This window comes from Acanthopagrus latus, chromosome 18, assembly GCF_904848185.1.
Source record: "Acanthopagrus latus isolate v.2019 chromosome 18, fAcaLat1.1, whole genome shotgun sequence".
Classification (NCBI taxonomy): domain Eukaryota; kingdom Metazoa; phylum Chordata; class Actinopteri; order Spariformes; family Sparidae; genus Acanthopagrus; species Acanthopagrus latus.
The window spans coordinates 25,546,031-25,564,416 of NC_051056.1; the positions used below are offsets into that span (position 1 = coordinate 25,546,031).

General features: G+C 39.9%; 2 protein-coding genes and 1 long non-coding RNA gene across 3 annotated transcripts; 2 read left to right on the forward strand and 1 right to left on the reverse strand.

Moving 5' to 3' along the window:
• The first annotated feature begins 2,427 nt into the window (after nt 1–2,427).
• LOC119007511 lies at nt 2,428–9,591 on the forward strand. The gene is made up of 3 exons (XR_005071146.1): nt 2,428–2,442; nt 3,847–3,939; nt 9,419–9,591. It is a non-coding gene; the product is annotated as an uncharacterized LOC119007511 (long non-coding RNA).
• A 1,230-nt stretch (nt 9,592–10,821) lies between these two features.
• c1galt1c1 (C1GALT1-specific chaperone 1) lies at nt 10,822–15,127 on the forward strand. The gene is made up of 2 exons (XM_037077684.1): nt 10,822–11,003; nt 13,068–15,127. The coding sequence occupies exon 2, from the start codon at nt 13,076–13,078 to the stop codon at nt 14,027–14,029; it is 954 nt and encodes a 317-aa protein (XP_036933579.1). The 5' UTR covers nt 10,822–11,003; nt 13,068–13,075; the 3' UTR covers nt 14,030–15,127.
• Nucleotides 15,128–15,587: 460 nt separating this feature from the next.
• Nucleotides 15,588–17,563, reverse strand: mcts1 (MCTS1 re-initiation and release factor). Its single transcript, XM_037077685.1, has 6 exons — nt 17,345–17,563; nt 16,609–16,761; nt 16,425–16,522; nt 16,211–16,344; nt 15,968–16,035; nt 15,588–15,872 (listed from the first exon to the last, which is right to left on the reverse strand). The coding sequence occupies exons 1-6, from the start codon at nt 17,353–17,355 to the stop codon at nt 15,791–15,793; spliced, it is 546 nt and encodes a 181-aa protein (XP_036933580.1). The 5' UTR covers nt 17,356–17,563; the 3' UTR covers nt 15,588–15,790.
• Nucleotides 17,564–18,386: the final 823 nt, after the last annotated feature.

Genomic DNA, 18,386 nt, shown 5'->3' on the forward strand with positions numbered 1-18,386 from the left:
GTAAATGTACTTAAGTAATTTGCACCACTGGATGAACACTGGAATTCTTTAAAAAGCAGTTTTAATTTACTTACAGACCAAAATCAACCAATTGTCTCCTGAAACATCATCTAAGATAAAAATCGAGTAACCTGAAACACACGTCCACTGTCTGTGTGATCAGTCAACAGTCATTTCATTGCTGCTTCTGTCAACAATAAATATTGTAATGTTAACTTTTGAGGCGAGGGCAAGAAGACTACATTTATCGCAGTATCATGTGTCAGGTTGACACAGAAGTAGGTCAATAATACCAGTGTTTCCTCTCACTTCTCAAATGATATTGCAATGCATGATTCAAGTCCAGTTCGGCAGGTCTGGGCCACGTCCCAGAACAAAGGGTCGGTGAAACAGTTGCATGTGAAAGCAGGAAGCAGCACCAATACAACAAGATTATTTGCTTTAGAGGTGATTTTGAGGCGAGATCTCTCCACATTTCTGCAGTGAAATGTAACCAAATGTGCATCTGTGATAGATAAAGTCATCAGGAAGAAGATGCAAAGACAATAAAGAACTAACCGATGAAGGACTTGGTTGGTTTTGACCATAAAGTCAAAATTCAAAAAATTCAAGTACAGTATTTCCAGATTTCAAGCATGATAGCAGATGATATTTAGAGTTACCAACCACGACAACAAGCCAACAAATAATGAAATAAAATAAAAGCCCACCCCTATAAAGAACCTCAGTTCTCATTTAATGTGTTTTTTAAGTTGCTGCACTGTCTCCCTCTGTGTCAAAAGATAGACTTTAAAATCCTATTATTGGTCTATAAAGAACTACATGTTCTCAGGACTGAACACATTAGGTTTACTTGAATGGGAGATTGGACGGGTTATTTGTTCTGATATAGTTACTTATGCAAAAAAAGTCGTCTGTAACATAATTGAGGTAAAATTGTCGGCTGATCTAAATCAGGGAATAAAACACAACTGTTCACTGTGAGTTTCAAATAAGGAAATTCATTTAATGCCATTTTTAAAAAAATCTGTAGCTAATCAGGGCCCGAGCATTATCGGTACGTTTGACGGCCTGAACCCCAAAACTCAACAAACTATGCACACAAGTAGAAAGTTATTAAACTGAACTTTAATAACCATTCAAATAATATTAAAAGTTAATTAACAGTTAGTTATTAAAGTCTATACTTTGAACTGGAAGGTGGAAAATTAGCAGGGACACAAATAAAAAAAGGTGAAAAAGAACATGTTTTATTTTATCATTTATTTAAATACTCTATTCGTATGATTATCAATTTAAAATAATAATATAATACAATATTTAAAAAATAATAATAATTAAAGCTGCGAGCAGCGTTGGACGGGCCCTCGCAGTCCACGCACCTCGGGGCATGCTGCCGTCAGGGCTTCCGCATGCAACGCCTTGAAGAAGCTGTTTCTTAATAATTTGGTGGCCTGCTCCCGCTGGTATTAAGTAATGTACGCTGAATTAAAAAAACAGTGTGTGTACTGCTGCATGATTCCCCAGACAAAGACTGAGTTGATGGTCCGCTTCTGGAGCTGACTGATGAAAATGTCCACATGAGGCATAATGCAATGAAATAGTTTAAGGAAGAAGCTGAAAGTATCATCGTCCAGTAGCTGAAGAGAATTTTTTCTCCAGTTCTTCCAGCTGCTCTACACACCAGCGATGATGTCACGCCCTCTAGCTCACGCAATACACACCCATTACAAAATCAGAAGAAGGCCTAAAAATCCTTAAAACTAAAACTGTGATGATTTGGAAACCGTAAAAGATTTTTAGAAACTGAATACATGCCCAACAGTTCAAGGTCTTCTGACTCTTTAAAAGGTGGAGTGGTATCTGTAGCTCAAAGCATGAAGCACAACAAGAGGTTGAAAGGCGATGAGTTTTGAAGAGGATTTTAAGATTTTCCCATTTACTTTCCATTCAAACCAATTAGACTGCAACCAGATCGCCATCTATAGGCCGATTTGCACCAAATTTTACACAGAGCCTCATCAGTCCATGGAACACAATTATGAACATTTACGTGATAATCAGACCGTATTTTGTTTAGATGTGCAAGATTGTCTGCTTTCAACACAATATGCAGGAATTTTGTTGCAGGTTCCCTGCTCGGGCCCTAATTAAGGATCCATGGCGGGACTCAAACCCAGAGCAGAAGCAAACCCTCCATTCACATCCTGCTCTACCACCTGAGCTAAACACCATTATGAGTTCACACTGGAAGAATAAACACAATGAGTCCCGCCCACAGACTTTCTGACCAATGCAGGTGGAGCGCGCCGAAAAGGGGCGGTCTCGCTCGTTTCCCGCGTGAAATTAGTGGATTTCCCTCCAAAACTGTAGATGGGTATTTAAATAGCTGTTGGATCGTCACTCTGGTTCCAGCGGCTCTACTCTGAGGACACGAATACGGTCAGTAAACTCTTCTGTACGAATCTGCTTTATGTGTGTGCTTACCTGCTCAGTTCAGGTGTGTTCATGTCTGTGTGGGAGTTGTATAGATCTCAGGTGATTAGCCCAGGTGATGTTCCTTTATATCAAAGAGCTCCACATTGCAAAGTAACCTCCATGTTGTCTCAGCCTAGTGCCGGTTAAAATGGAGCCAGCCTCCCTCTCATGTCGGTCAGATTTGTTTTTGCCTCAAATGTTTCTGAAATAACTCTGAACACGAAACTGTAGACGTCTCGTGTAACTGTTTAGTGTTGAGATAAATTCGGCTGGAACATAATTCTGTAATTACATCCATTTAAACGCGCCGCGGACTGTATGTTTTGCCCAATGCACCAAACTCCATTGTGATTTTGGCCGTTTTATATCTGCGGTGTTTATTACATGAACACTGCACAGTTAAGTAAATTTGGGTCACTGTCTCAGAACAAGTCGCTAGTTTCGTTAAATTCGGCTTGAAGTATTATTTATTTATTTATTATTTTAAACGGCATGAAAGCTGGTTAGCTAACGTTTACTGGTCAGTTTAAGTCAGTGGTTATGTTAGCTAGCTGAGTTTAAATTTGTTGGAGATGCAATGCAAGGTTTGGAAACATGTTACCAGCGGCTCAGCTGCTTTATTAACGGGCTACTGACACTATAATGAGCTTATAAAGACGTCTGGGTCATTTCATCGTTGTGTTTTTACAGACGGGTTTGCATGTTAGCTAAGGTGTGTGTCTGTTGGAGAGTGTTAGCATGACGCCATTATCGTGCTGTGTAATGTTAGCTTGTTAATACTATCATCTTTACAGCTGAATATCTGAGTACAGCACAGTTAGCTAACAGGCTCCAGGTGCTCAATAATGTCTCAGTATGTTAGTATGTCAGCATCTAGAAGGTCATTTTGAGCAGCTAAAGTAGTTTATACACAAAATAAGCAGCCTCATTGTAGCTGCACAGCATGTATTCAGTGTGTTTGTCTCAGTTTTGGTTTAATGTGTTACTGCAATCACTGCACTGTGTGTCAAAAGATAGACTTTGAAATCAAATTACTCGTGTATAAAGCTCTTAATGTTCTCAGAACTTATTACATTTGGTTTACATTTGTTTTACCTTTAAAAAACACATTTATTAAATCAGATGAAAGTAGATTTTATAGTGCAGAGTGATGTGAGACTCCTGAGGTGATGTCATGCACGTGGTCACAGACCGCTATATCATTCTTTATTATGAAATGATAATCCTGTAAGAAATCCCATTTTGCCAGATGTGTCTATACTCTGTCCATACATCTTTTTTCTGCTTACAATCAGAATATGTGTATACACACAGACATATATGCATGTAGTCATCATGTTATACTAAAGTGCCTCCTCCTCTCTCCAGGTGAACAGTGGGACTTGTCTTCAGCTTCAGGTGGAACAGCTCTGACCTGTATGGTGATCAGACCCGGAGAGGAGACACACCTGGTCCAACCAGGTCAGTGCAATATAGGTGCAAAAATTAGAGGCAGAAAGTGTGAGTTTTGTCAATTTCTGCTCATTAATACTCTATGATCAGTAAATGATTTTAGAGGATAGTCGAGTCTCATTCACAGGTCGTTGAATACCGACAGTTTGGGTTGGCAGAAGCCATGACAGTGTCACTGTTGGGACACTAGTCTCTCTCCCTCTTTTTCTGTTTGTCTTTGAAAAAGCTAATTAAAAAGGCAAACAAATTTGCAAGCAAGCAATGTACAGGTTAGTTCAATGGGGAATAAAAGAAGGAAGTCATAGTATTTTAATATTTACTAAGTGCGATATTGTAGCCAGCTGGCATTGTTTCAGTTTAACGAACACCTGCATTTATATATATTATGAATTATATAATTATATTTTATTTAACATGTATATCTCCACTGTTCAGCCACAACATTAAAACAACTGACAAGTGAAGTGAGCATTGATCATCTTGTTACAATCAAATGTTCTGCTGGGAAACTTTGAGTTCTGTCATTTCTGTGGATCCTCTTTGACAAACACAGCCACCCAAACACCGTTCAAACCAACTGCATTCCCTCATGGCAAAGAACCCAAGGCCTCAAACTGGTCTTCTCATTGTCCAGATCCCACTTCAGCTGAGCATCTGCTGGATGCGCCAGAACCAACTCCAATCCATGTTGGGGCCCCCATGGATCGGTCTTGGCTCTGACTGCATCCAGTGGAAGCTCAGCTGGATTGAGATCTGGGGAATCTGGAGGTCATGTTGACACCTTGAGCTCTTTCCCACGTTCCTCGGGTCGTTCCTGAGCAGTTTTTGCAGCGTTGCAGGCGCGTTGTCCTGCAGGGGGCGCACTGCCACCAAGGAGTGCTGCTGCCATGAGGGCGTGTACTTGGTCTGCAGCTGTGTTTGGGTGACTGGTGTTTGTCAAAGAGACATCCACACGAATGCTGGGACCCATGGCTTCACAGCCGAACATGGCATTGGAATAAAATCATCCATGTTATTTATTTCACCTGTCACTGTTATAATGATATGACTCTCAGTGTATACACATGTTAAATACTCTATATATGTCTAAAATATCTATATGTCTATATTTCCTCTCAGTAAATCAAAATCTGATTGACCTGATTTGATTTGATAAAGCAAAACCTGTTTGAAATACTTGTACTTCCTTTGAACCCTGTTGGTTTTGAGCTGGGACTTTTACATTTAAATGGACAGCTTCATTTATGTAGATTCAACACTAACATTAGCCTCGGCGTATTCCCCTAGCAGGCCACTAATAAGGATCCTTTTCAGTTTCTGACGTGCAGCTGTGTGGTGGTGAAGTTTTTGGTTTAGAAGCGGATCTTGTGGTCACATTCATGGTAGAGGTGCAGCAAACTGAGCTGTAAACACCAGCAGAATGACCGGAGACATGTTAATTTTTGGTGGCTTGTGTAAGGTTTGTTAGCAGTAGCATTCTTATTCATGGTAGAAGTGCAGCGGATTGAGAGCTACGACACCAGCAGAACTGAGCTGAGACGTGTTGTTTTGGAGGCCTTGTGGTGTAGAGCTTTCTGGGGACAAAAGTTCAGTAAGAGCAGTCCCGTTGTTAGTGGTCTGCCAGGCTTACCTGGTGTTATTGTAATTTATAGTTTAACTTGGCCAGACTTCAGCTATCTTCAATGGCAAATGCCCGAGTGCAGTCCATCGGAGCTGTAAGCAGTGTTTTCCATGAATGGCAGTAGTCAGGCCTTTGATCAGTTGCTGGTATTGGTAATAGCGTATCTTACGAGCCCTCGTGCGATCCCGCCAACTTACAGGTCCCTCATGTCCAGAAACCTATGGTTGGTAGAAGCGTGCACATAGTGTGCGTGTTTAGCTTGGGCTTCGGCCTGGCTAGGGACATGCTCAGGGCCACGGTAGAAGCTAGCCTGACGCCACTAAAGCGGCTTGGATCTCTGCCCTCAACTGTCCATGACGATTTCCCTCGCGAGTTCAGTGTGTATGGGCGCGATGCCTTTGCTTGAAGATAATGTTGAACCTCTGTGATAAAACTAAATGAAAACAATTGCAGGAATTAATTTTCTTTGCAACTGTGTGCAACAGCATCCTGCTTGATAACACCAAGCAGAGATCATTACAAAGCTGTTACAGGGCCCTCGGCCTTAATGCCCAGCAGACCACTGATAACGATCTGAATGTGTTGTGGTGACATTTTTTCTTTGGAAGCAGTTGTTGTTGTTGTTGTCATGTTAATGGTAGAGATGTAGTGAAATGATAGCTACAGATACTTTGAGTGGTTGTTAATTTGTCTGAGTACTTCTGAGTGTATTGAAGGTTTGTTTTTAGTTCTTGTACATGTGCACTTGAGCGCGCAACTGTGTGCTCAGAGAGTGCTTGATAAGCTTTATGAAGCCTTTGGAGTTGTTGTCTTGTGAACTGATAGCTAGGAACAGCTTGAGCGGTTGTTAGTTATTTTGCACCCTTCGGAGTGTATTGAAGGTTTGTTTTTAGTTCTTGTACATGTGCACTTGAGCGCGCAACTGTGTGCTCAGAAAGTGCTTGATAAGCTTTATGAAGTCTTTGGAGTTGTTGTCTTGTGAACTGATAGCTACAAACAGCTTGAGCGGTTGTTAGTTATTTTGCACCCTTCGGAGTGTATTGAAGGTTTGTTTTTAGTTCTTGTACATGTGCACTTGAGCACGCAACTGTGTGCTCAGAAAGTGCTTGATAAGCTTTATGAAGCCTTTGGAGTTGTTGTCTTGTGAACTGATAGCTAGGAACAGCTTGAGCGGTTGTTAGTTATTTTGCACCCTTCGGAGTGTATTGAAGGTTTGTTTTTACTTCTTGTACATGTGCACTTGAGCGCGCAACTGTGTGCTCAGAGAGTGCTTGATAAGCTTCATGAAGCCTTTGGAGTTGTTGTCTTGTGAACTGATAGCTAGGAACAGCTTGAGCGGTTGTTAGTTATTTTGCACCCTTCGGAGTGTATTGAAGGTTTGTTTTTAGTTCTTGTACATCTGCACTTGAGTGCGCAACTGTGTGCTCAGAGAGTGCTTGATGAGCCTTATGAACCCTCGGAAGTTGTTGTTCTGCTGGCGAAAACATCGTGGTATGAAGCTTTTCAGGCTAACATTGTTAGCTAAACAATGTTGAGTGCCGTAAGCTACAATAGCCAGTTCGCCACTGTAGAGTTCCAGGCACCAAAGTTCAGTAATAGCAATCCAGTTGTTTGTGGTCAGGCTTGTGTGAACTGACCAACCAGACCAGACTTAAGTCCCACCTCAAAACCCATAGGATTCAAGGAGAGTTTTTACAGCCACTGGATAATCACAAAAAATGTATATAAAAAATGTATCTTGAAATAAAATGTAATTGAAAATACATGTCTTCTCACTGTTAACAACTTGACTCTCTATGAGTCCTGTTAATAGCTCACAAAGTGCGTTATTTGACGACCTGAGAATGAGACTCAAAAAGCAGCTGTCTTTGTACAGAATTGCTTGATAAGTATGCCGGCATCATGCAATATATCAGTTAATTAATAATTGTCCTCCATAATGCAGGACACTGGCTTGTCTCACATGGCCTCTCTAAGATCTCAACTTTCTGCTTTTAATGCTGATTAACTTAATCTATAATAATATATCATGTTTCATCAGCAAATGTTTAATATTGATATGAATCGACAAAGTAACTAGTAACTAAAGCTGTCAGACAAAGTACTGTGAAAGTATGAATAATATAGTTAAAACTAAATTTATGCAAAATATGAAAATTATTTAACATATATATATATATATATATATATACACTGTTCAGTTGAAACATTAAAACAACTGACAAGTGAAGTGAGCATTGATCATCTTGTTACAATCAAATGTTCTGCTGGGAAACTTTGAGTTCTGTCATTTCTGTGGATCCTCTTTGACAAACACAGCCACCCAAACACCGTTCAAACCAACTGCACCCCCTCATGGCAAAGAACCCAAGGCCTCAAACTGGTCTCCTCATTGTCCAGATCCCACTTCAGCTGAGCATCTGCTGGATGCGCCAGAACCAACTGCCATCCATGTTGGGGCCCCCATGGATTGTTCTTGGCTCTGACTGCATCCAGTGGAAGCTCAGCTGGATTGAGATCTGGGGAATCTGGAGGTCATGTTGACACCTTGAGCTCTTTCCCACGTTCCTCGGGTCGTTCCTGAGCAGTTTTTGCAGCGTTGCAGGCGCGTTGTCCTGCAGGGGGCGCACTGCCACCAAGGAGTGCTGCTGCAATGAGAGGGTGCACTTGGTCTGCAGCTGTGTTTGGGCGACTGGTGTTTGTCAAAGAGACATCCACACGAATGCTGGGACCCATAGTTTCACAGCCGAACATGACATTGGAACACAATGATCCATGTTATTTATTTCACCTGTCACTGGTTCTAATGTTGTGGCTCTCAGTGTTTACACATGTTAACTGCTTTTTACAGACACACTCAAAACCTCCCAAAAAAGGCTAAAAACTTCCACAAATACAAACAAAACCTCCACAAATACACAAAACATTCTCAAATATACTCAAACCTCCACAAAAAACTTCAACAAATTCACTAAAAATTTCCATAAATTCACTAAAAACTTCCACAAATATACACAATACCTCCACAAATACAGTCAAACCTCCACAAATCCACAAAACGTCCATAAATTCACTAAAACTTCCACCAATATACACAAAACCTCCACAAATACACTCAAACCTCCACAAATCCAGAAAAAACTTAAACAAATTCACTAAAAATTTCCATAAATTCACAAAAAACTTCTACAAATAGACACAAAACCTCCACAAATACACTCAAACCTCCACAAATACACAAAAAGTCCATAAATTCACTAAAACTTCCACAAATATACACAAAACCTCCACAAATACACTCAAACCTCCACAAATCCAGAAAAAACTTAAACAAATTCACAAAAAATTTCCATAAATTCACTAAAACTTCCACAAATATACACAAAACCTCCACAAATACACAAAAAGTCCATAAATTCACTAAAACTTCCACAAACATACACAAAACCTCCACAAATACACTCAAACCTCCACAAATCCAGAAAAACTTTAACAAATTCACTAAAAATTTCCATAAATTCACTAAAAACTTCCACAAATATACACAAAACCTCCACAAATACACTCAAACCTCCACAAATCCACAAAAAACTTATACAAATTCATTAAAAATTTCCATTAATTCACTAAAAACTTCCACAAATACACTCAAACCTCCACAAATCCACAAAAAACTTATACAAATTCATTAAAAATTTCCATTAATTCACTAAAAACTTCCACAAATCGACACAAAACCTCCGCAAATACACAAACCTTCACAAATATACTCAAACCTCCACAAATTCACTAAAAACTTCCACAAATAGACACAAAACCTGCACAAGAGACGTGAAACTACCACTGCTCTTCTTTCTCATCTTGCAGGTGATGGACAGTTGAAAGGACGAATCACCAAGATGAGCCAATCAATGGAGACGAGCCGCCACAGGAGCCTGAACCTGTACTTCACGAGGGGGATCAAACATGGCTGATATATCTGCAGTTCACTGCTCGTTTCTCCAGAACGAGAGCAGCCAGGAGCTGAAAGTTGTGGGCAGAGGAACAGGCTGCTGAGGACGAGTTGGACGACGGTTTCCTGAAATGAATCCTGATTTCCTGTAAATCAAGTTTTTTGGACTGACATGTTGTTCTCAGACTGTGAGACTCCCGAACATCCTCATCAAAATAGACTCTTTGGTTTCTGTCCGTCTGTGATGAAGCATCAAATGAGTCTCTTGTGAAACAGACCTGGTTCAGTTTGTTCACTTAATTCACATCATCTTTCTACAAACTCCCCTGTTTTTTATTGGCATTTTGCTTTTATTAAAGCAGAGAAGATGGAAACAATTAGGCAGCTACCGACCTACTCATCCTGTACGAGAAGCTTGGTTTTTTAAACTGAGTACTTACTAATAACAAATAGAAGATGAGACCTGGTGAGCAGAAATGTACTAATTTGAAAAAAAAATCAAATGAGAAAACATTTAAAAATATGTAATGAAGAATATTTTCGATATTTTTTTCTTTGTAACCAAATGGAATCAAAATAAAGACATTTTCTTTGTAACTGTGTGACTGAAAGGACTTACGTGACTGGTGCTTCTTGTCAACACCGTTTAGCTCTTGTGTGGGACATGTCTTAAATGTAGGCCACATGTTCACACTTTCACATCTAAATGTTGTTTAAAGTCTTATTTCACCTCTCAACTTTGTTTTTATTCCAACTGTGTTATGTTATTGTATACAGAATCGCATCCTCGCCCATGGAGAAAGTGTTGCAGAATAACTGCAGACAAAGTGAACCAGAACATACAGTTCACATTTCCATTCACTTTCAGAGAGCTGAATGTGCTGAAAGGGAAACAGTACAGCTTGTTGGAACTTGTTCATCACTTCTTTTATTGAAACTTAAGCAGGAATGTGCAGGTTGTGTTCATCTTTGACATTCTGGACGAGTGTCGACTTCCTCTGGACTTTAGTCATCATCAGATCCTGTCTGATGTTACAGAGTCGATGTGCTGCTGACAAGCCTCATCAACTGCTTCCCTCTGCCTGTGACAGTTTCACTTGTGTGGGTCTGACTTAAGTGTGGGCCACATGTTAAAGTCTTCAAGTCTTATTTTACCTCTAAACGTTGTTTTTGTTCCCAACATGTGATGTCATTACTGTACAGAACTGCAGCCCCACCCACCGAGAAAGAAAAAGAAAAAAAAAAAAAAAAAAAGAATCGCAGGTTCCCTGCTCGGGCCCTAATAAAAAAGAAAACTACGACACGACGTCACTGCGTCACGTGACATTTGGACAGCGGAAGTGAGGGCGCAGTGTTAACATTACTGTACTATTGACATATGTGGTTGCTCATTAACTTCACTGGCTGCCGCTGGTAATCTGACTAAACAGGAAAAGTGGCAGTTGACATTCAGGTGAAAAAAAGAGGAGCACCACCTGACGCGGCAGCATTAACCCGGCGGTACAGTAAATTGATTTTATTCGTTGTGTTTATGTCGCTAACAAGTCCCCTTCGAGTTAGCCGTGTAGTGTAACGTTACGGTGACTGGAAGCTAACGGCTAACCTTAACAGTTGGCAGTTGCTGTATTAAGCTTTAAATCCGTGGTTTAATGAGAGGACGTAAGATAACGTTGATGCTAGCTGGTCAGAAAAGCTAGTTTAGCGAAAAGCCGATGTTAAAAGTCGGCTCGAACAGACTGCTGTCTGTCATGTTTCATGAAAACGCTCAACAGTTACAGTTTTTAGTCCAAGTCTCTGTGTAATATCTCCAGCTCCAGATGTAACACGGTATTTGTCGAAGGTTTAGCTACGCAGACAAAGATTAACACGTTTTGATGTGGTTTTAGATATGGCGACAGCCAACGATTATACTCGTGATCGATTAATCTGCCAGCCAGTTTTCGATCGGTCGTTTAACTGCGAAAAATAGTGATGAACGTGAAGGGGACTTGAACACGTCTCACTCAGAGTACATGGGTTAACCTGGCTCAAAATGCACATATTTGAGAATGTGTCCTTGAATCACCTCTTGAAAGATGGTTGATAGATTTAGATGATGAATCTGGTAGAAAATAAGTTCTGCTACACAAAATGTGCTTCAGTTTCTTAGACTTTGGACTGATTGGAGAATTTCGTAGTTCACATAAATGAAAATCATCTGAAAAGTTTGAAGGGCAAATGTCTCTTTGGCTAAACTGCTAACATGACAAGAAAGATAGTTTGAGTCTTGTTCTCAAATGGCCAAATATCTAGAAATGAGACTCGTTGCTGCAACTTTGAGCCACAGCTCTCTTGTTCCAGCTGTCATTTCTTAAAATGTAATCCTTTTTACTTTTGATTAGATTCAAAAAACAGTTTGTGTGTGGCTCAACAGTTAATAAGACTACACGTGTTCTTATTAAATAGGGAAGATACTACTGAGCTTCCAGCCAAGGCAAACATAGAGTCATCCTGTGGAGATCACATAGAAGGATAACAAGGAAATTAACAGTCAGACGCTGCACAACCAGTTTTTGAAACGCTTGTGTGCCTCTATTTACAGATCACGGGGAGTTGACAGTAGTTCAGGTACTGGTACATATTTGGACCTCTAAGATAGTCAAAAACCTGGTCATTAACAAAAGACAGTTTTCTGATCCCAGCAACACGTGTCACCCAGATTAGGTCAAGTCAAAAAGACTTCTGAGGTTTGGCTCATCACAGAGGGTTATTCAGTGGTTGAGATGCCTAAACAGCAAAAATTCAATCCAGTTTAACATGGCTACAACCAGCAGCCGCAGATTGTGTTTGTGACTGTGTACAACTACTTCATGTGCCTTCAATTGCCCCCCAGGGACAAATAAAGTTGTTTGAATTGAATTGTGATGATGCTGGTAAAGGGAGAGTAATCAGAGTCTGTCTGGAGTATTTTAAATAAATTAAAATGAATCATGTAACAAAGTGGAAAGATATTGAAAAGAGAGCGATATATTTTTATTACTGTTTGTTAATCATTGTCACTGATTTATTCCTGTTAGGAGACCATTACAGTCTCCAAGGAAATGAAAACATTATCAAATGTCTGTAAAGCTACATGATAAAATACTAATATTCTTAGTTGTACAATGAGCTCAAAGTGATGGATGTGTGTATTGTTGCATGAAAGTTGAACTCATCTGTGAGTGTTTGTTTTTAGTTGAATTTACCTGTGCCTTGTCACATACCCACAAATAGTATAAGGGCTACATTGAATGACCATTGTTTTCCTAAAGCTTTATCACATTCCCCATTTTGTCCAACTGTCGGTCCAAAACATAAAGATATTTAACACAGTGTCACTTATGACAAAGTAAAGTAGCAAATTCTCACATTCTATAAGCTGGAAATAGATGATATTTGGCATTTTTGCTTGAAAAATCAAATGAACAACAAATTAAATGTCAAAACACCCGTCTAATTGATTCAGTGATAATTTAAGCTCTTAATAGAATGAAACTGAGTCGTATTTCTTCACAGCTACATGAATGCGTTTTCTCTCCCATCCAGCTGCCAAAATGTTGTCCGAAGGAGGCTCTTTCCTGAAGGGGATGATCATGGGAGGCCTCTTCTGCTTGGTGCTGTCGCTCATGGGTAGTTTCAGCCCATACACAGAGCCTGGGACAGACGATCATCATCATCATCACGTCAAGGCCCCGAGTAAAGACGAGCTGACACGCCTCTCCGAGAGTCAAATGCATGAGTTGAGCAATCACGTCCGGGTCTCTTGCGTCATCATGGTCCAGCCCAAGATGCTCATATACTGGGCTGCTGCTGTCGCCACCTGGAGCAAACACTGTGATAAGGCTGAGTTTTACACCTCAGAGTCCTCCAAGGCGCTTGAGGCAGTAGACCTGAATGAAAAAGATGACTGGGCAAGGCTACGTAAAGCTCTGAAGCATGCTTATGACAACGCTGGAGACATGCACTGGTTCTTTGTGGCACAAGGCACCACATTTGCCATCATCGAGAACTTAAAATACCTGGTGCTCACAAAGGATCCCAGTGAGCCCTTCTACATGGGCAACGTCATGAAGTCAGGGGAGCTTGAGTATGTGGCGTATGATAGCGGCATTGTTCTGAGCTATGAAGCTCTGAAAAGGTTAGTGCATGTTTTCCAGGATCAAGAGAAATGTCCGGAGAGAGGACGTGCCCTGTGGAAGCTGAGTGAGGACAAGCAGCTGGCTGTGTGCCTCAAATACACAGGCGTGTTCGCAGAGAACGGAGAAGATGCACATGGAAAGGGCCTGTTCAACAGCAAGAACGTGGACAGCCTGATTTCGGAAAGCATGAAAGAAAACCCCAATAATGTAGTGGAGGGCTGCTGCTCCGACATGGCAGTTACATTTAATGGGTTGTCCCCGACTCAGATGCAGGTTATGATGTTTGGAGTTTACAGACTTCGTCCGTACGGCCACGATTTTCATGACTCGTTAGTGTTGCTCCCTCCGCCAGGTTCAGACAATGACTGAAGACTCATTCCTTTAAGCTGGATGGGACATTTTACATTGTTTTGCTTCTGTGATGGCAAATCTAACTGTGGGGAGCTGGTTTCTTATGCTGTTTGTAAAACTGGATCCTGAGTTGGAATAACACTTTTATGTAATTTGTACCTTTTGCACTTGGCACAATCAGCACCCCATTCCTGTGGTGTAGGTGAACACAGTCGATGGGTGTGCCATTCTTTTAAAGGACAAAGAGTGGGGAGGTCAAATGTGACTATGACATGAGACTAGATTATATGGATTTTTTGGTTATTGTAATATTCTTATGTATCTTAAATGTTTGTCTTTGTGTTCTTAAATCTGCATCAGAGTTATTAGGTGATACTGTTTCCTGAAAGTGAAAGTTTACTGATATTATTTAACTGTAAAGTGTGTGACCATCTTAGACACGACATGAACAACAACTTTTTTTTTTTTTAGATAATTCACCTGACTGATTTAAAGAGTAATCAGCCAATATCAGTCAATCAATATTGCCAGAAAAATCATGGCTTGCACAGCTCGTAATAAAGTGCATTTCTTGCATTAATCTTGGTTATGCTTCAGTTATGAAGAATTGGCCTTCGCAGCTAAAATGGAAAAGAATATACCAGAATGTTTACTTGTGTGTTAAATATATTTTCTCTTTCACCCATTTAAAAAAATAAAACTTTTTCCACCAGTATCTCCAGATCACCCAGGCATCACACTGACCACAATTCCTTTAAAAAAATTAAAAGTGACTTGAATAAAAATAAAGTACATTCCCTTTAAATTTAATGTGGTTTTAAAGTGTGAAATCATACACACAGAAGAGAGCTGCTAGCTTCCAGGTGTCGGTGGTGTGTACCTTTTTATCAAGCAAACTGTGAATTATTTCTGGTAAAGGGAGGTATTTGTACAGTTTAACAAAAAACTTTTATACACAACTGTAAATGTATAATTTTGCAAGCAAACTATGGCCACCATTTTCTACTCTGCCTTGATTATTGGTAACACTGACAACCACTATGTTGGTGCATCTTAACACATAATGTATATAAATGTGCTGGGTACGAAAATAATAAAATTGCAGTTCCAATTGAAGCCCTGGTACTGTTGAAATTTGCAGAGGTCAGATTATAACAAAGGTTATTACTGAAACGGAACAAGAGGGACCAACTGCATCACTCATTGATATAAATAGTATGGACTAATTATTAGAAAGATGCCGAGAACAAGTATAAAAACACAGTCCAATAACACCATAAACTACAACTAAAATCAACACCACATTGTTTGTAGCCAAGTATACCTATAAAGAGTATCATCTGATTTTTACTGAAAGCAACACCTTGTCAAGCAATATATTAACAGTTTTACAGCTGTGACCCTGCCACTCCTTCAGCCACTGTCTAAATATTGTCACATCCTGTACTGACGACAAACAGGCGAGATTATTACTCCAACAACAACACAAAACTAGGCAATCAAGGTTAACTGTGGGGTGATTAATCTGACAATATTGTCATGTTTACCGTGAATTTAAAATCACAGTCAACTGAGATTAGGGTTCAAAGCAAGATCATTCTTTTATTTGTGCATAATGGCGATTGATTCAAAGCCTCCAGCAGGTTACACAGATACATCCGTAGGTGTAAACAGTTGACTAGCAGCTCATGCCTGACTGTCAAGAGCTCCACACTTTCAGAGGGGGGTATTGGCGGGGGCAGGTGCGGGGGCAGGTGTCGCAGGTGAATGATGATGTCATCATTTATACGTCTTCATGTGCCACAGTCCATCGTTCAGATAGTGAACGTTTTCAATGCCAATTCCCTTGTTGACTTTTTCTCTGTTGGCAAAAAGACAGATTCAGATCAGGCTTTAGAAAAGCAGCAAGAGAACAGAAAAATGTTCACTTCTGTAAAAGTGTAAATAACATCTTACATGCTGTCTGCAGACATCTTCATAACACCAACACAAAGTGCATGTTGTTTCCCCTCTGCCATGATGGCCTGCATTCAGTTGTTAAAGGTGAACTCGATTGTGATGATTTACAATGCAGGAGGAAAGGTGACGTTTTCATTTTAAAGTTGGAAAAATATTTACATCTACAGCAGAGGACAATTTCATAAATGCATTCTATAGTCTGAACAATGTGCATGTGCAGCATCATGTATAAAAGGATACAACTACTGTGTCGGCATCAGCTGGGTAGAGTTTAGCGCCTGGTGACGTCAGCCCCGGGCACATGATGTTGGCTCCACTTAAGACAAATTTAATGGCCCCTTTGTCTACTTGCTGGTGTGGAAGAATGAAAGGATCTACATAAAGAAAAAGAAACATCATGTCAGGCTGACATCATTCAGAAACAACCATCACAGCTGGCATCAGAAGATCTTACATTTATGCAGCAGTCTGAGAGTTGGGTAGAATGGTCCTTCTCTCTGTCTGAAGAAGAGCAGTTCTCCATTCACTGTCAGGATTTCAATGTGTTCATGGCTGTGGGGAGAGCAGTAGAAATGTAAACTGGTGAAGAAACTCTGCTATACTGGGAAACTGAGAAGAAGAAAAAAGATAAGTCGTACCACTTGACTATTTTGACAGGGTCCTTTTTTGGCATGATATGATTGAGCCATGACTCGATATCAGGAAACTGTTCCAACAGCTGATTTTTGATGCCCTTGATCACTGATGTTTTCAGCTGGATGCAGTTGGACACATTCTCCTTCTCATCAAATCTGAAACAGGACAAAAGAAAAGTTTTTTGTGGCATACAAAGGGAGCTAGACATCAACAAGCTTTGGTCTCAGAAGCAGACAGCTCATATTCCACAATGAAGCTCACTGACACTGGTGGTAAACAATGCTGGTTTGGTTCAGTATCACCAGATACCCATTATATTAGCTGATATACTGGGAAGAGTCCAATTTCAGTCATAACTAAATACATTAATACAACAACCAACCGTATCATCATCGGTTTAGTTTTTAAACACTTTCACAGAGAAAATAAGTTTAGCTTTGATGTTATTAATTGTCTGATGATGACACGACTTGATTTCTGTGCAGTTTACGTCGTGGCTTCTTTCAGAATCACTTGATAACTTTAGCACTCAAAGTACTGACTAATGTATCTTCCCGTCCGGACCGAGACCTGATCTAATATAATAACACACCATCTCACAATATATCATAAACCATGTCTCGTGAATTGAACATGAGCCTACAACAAACTCGTTGGACGCGATGGCTAATCAGTTAGCTGTAACTAGCTAGTTCTGCTTAAGCTAACGTTGCAACATGGAAACAATCAGTTACGTACTTTTTAAACATCCTCGTTGGTCGCGTTCCTCAGTTGTGTCAAATCTTGTCCGGGCTTTACTGCACCAAGTTGGGTATGGTAAACAAAAGAAATTATCAAAATGCAATTCATTTATCTAGTATTTCTCTGTCAGTTCCACGCCTGTTTCGCAGTGGACGGGCAGTGGTGTTAGGGTTGCGTCACTTTACGACAGTTGGTTACGTTACACGGCAGGTCAGGTCGAATTTCGATTACGATAGGAGCTTCCCTCCTCTACTGTTACCTCGGCAACTTCTTTAACTGCGCTCACACAGCTCACAGTTAAACTCTGTTCGGATAAAAAATAATAAATAAAGGCAAAGGCATGTTTTTGTTCCAGATGCTGCGTGCAAATTAAAAATAGAAATATAGCATGAATGGAAACAAGAGATAAAGATAAAGATATAGATAAAAAAGTAAAGTAGACAATACAATGAAATAACAAATTAGACAATAAAATTTAAAAAATCGAGAAAAAAGTAGACCAGTTTGCAATTGTAGGGATTGCAAGAAATGTTATGTAGGCTTTTTCACTAAAGGATACACCAATAAAGCTTGGCTGATGAAAAACAGAACTCTTCTGAGTTTATCTTATTATTGTTATTACATTTTTGTTTTATGGGGTTAAGTAGAGTTAATATCCATTCATATCTAGACAACTGTTAGTCATTCACATTGTTAAACTGTATCACGTTCAAGCCATAATTATATTTAAAGAAAACCAACAATTCAACACAAGACAAGACAGCACAAGACAATAAACTTAACTTAACTATAACTTGAGATGAACATATGATGAAGAATTACTTATGAGGGCAAAACAATGAAGAAATACACCACTGAAAGTGTCTGGGGGAAAAAGTGACTTAGATAGTACATCTCCAAAAATTACACAACAGCCCAACTCACAATATCATGGTTTATTTTTCTATAAAAAATGAGCAAACAAAGAACAAATTAATCCTACAAGTCTTTCCTGCACCCACCCAGGTGCATCCCGATCCTGCACCCATATCCTCCTCCT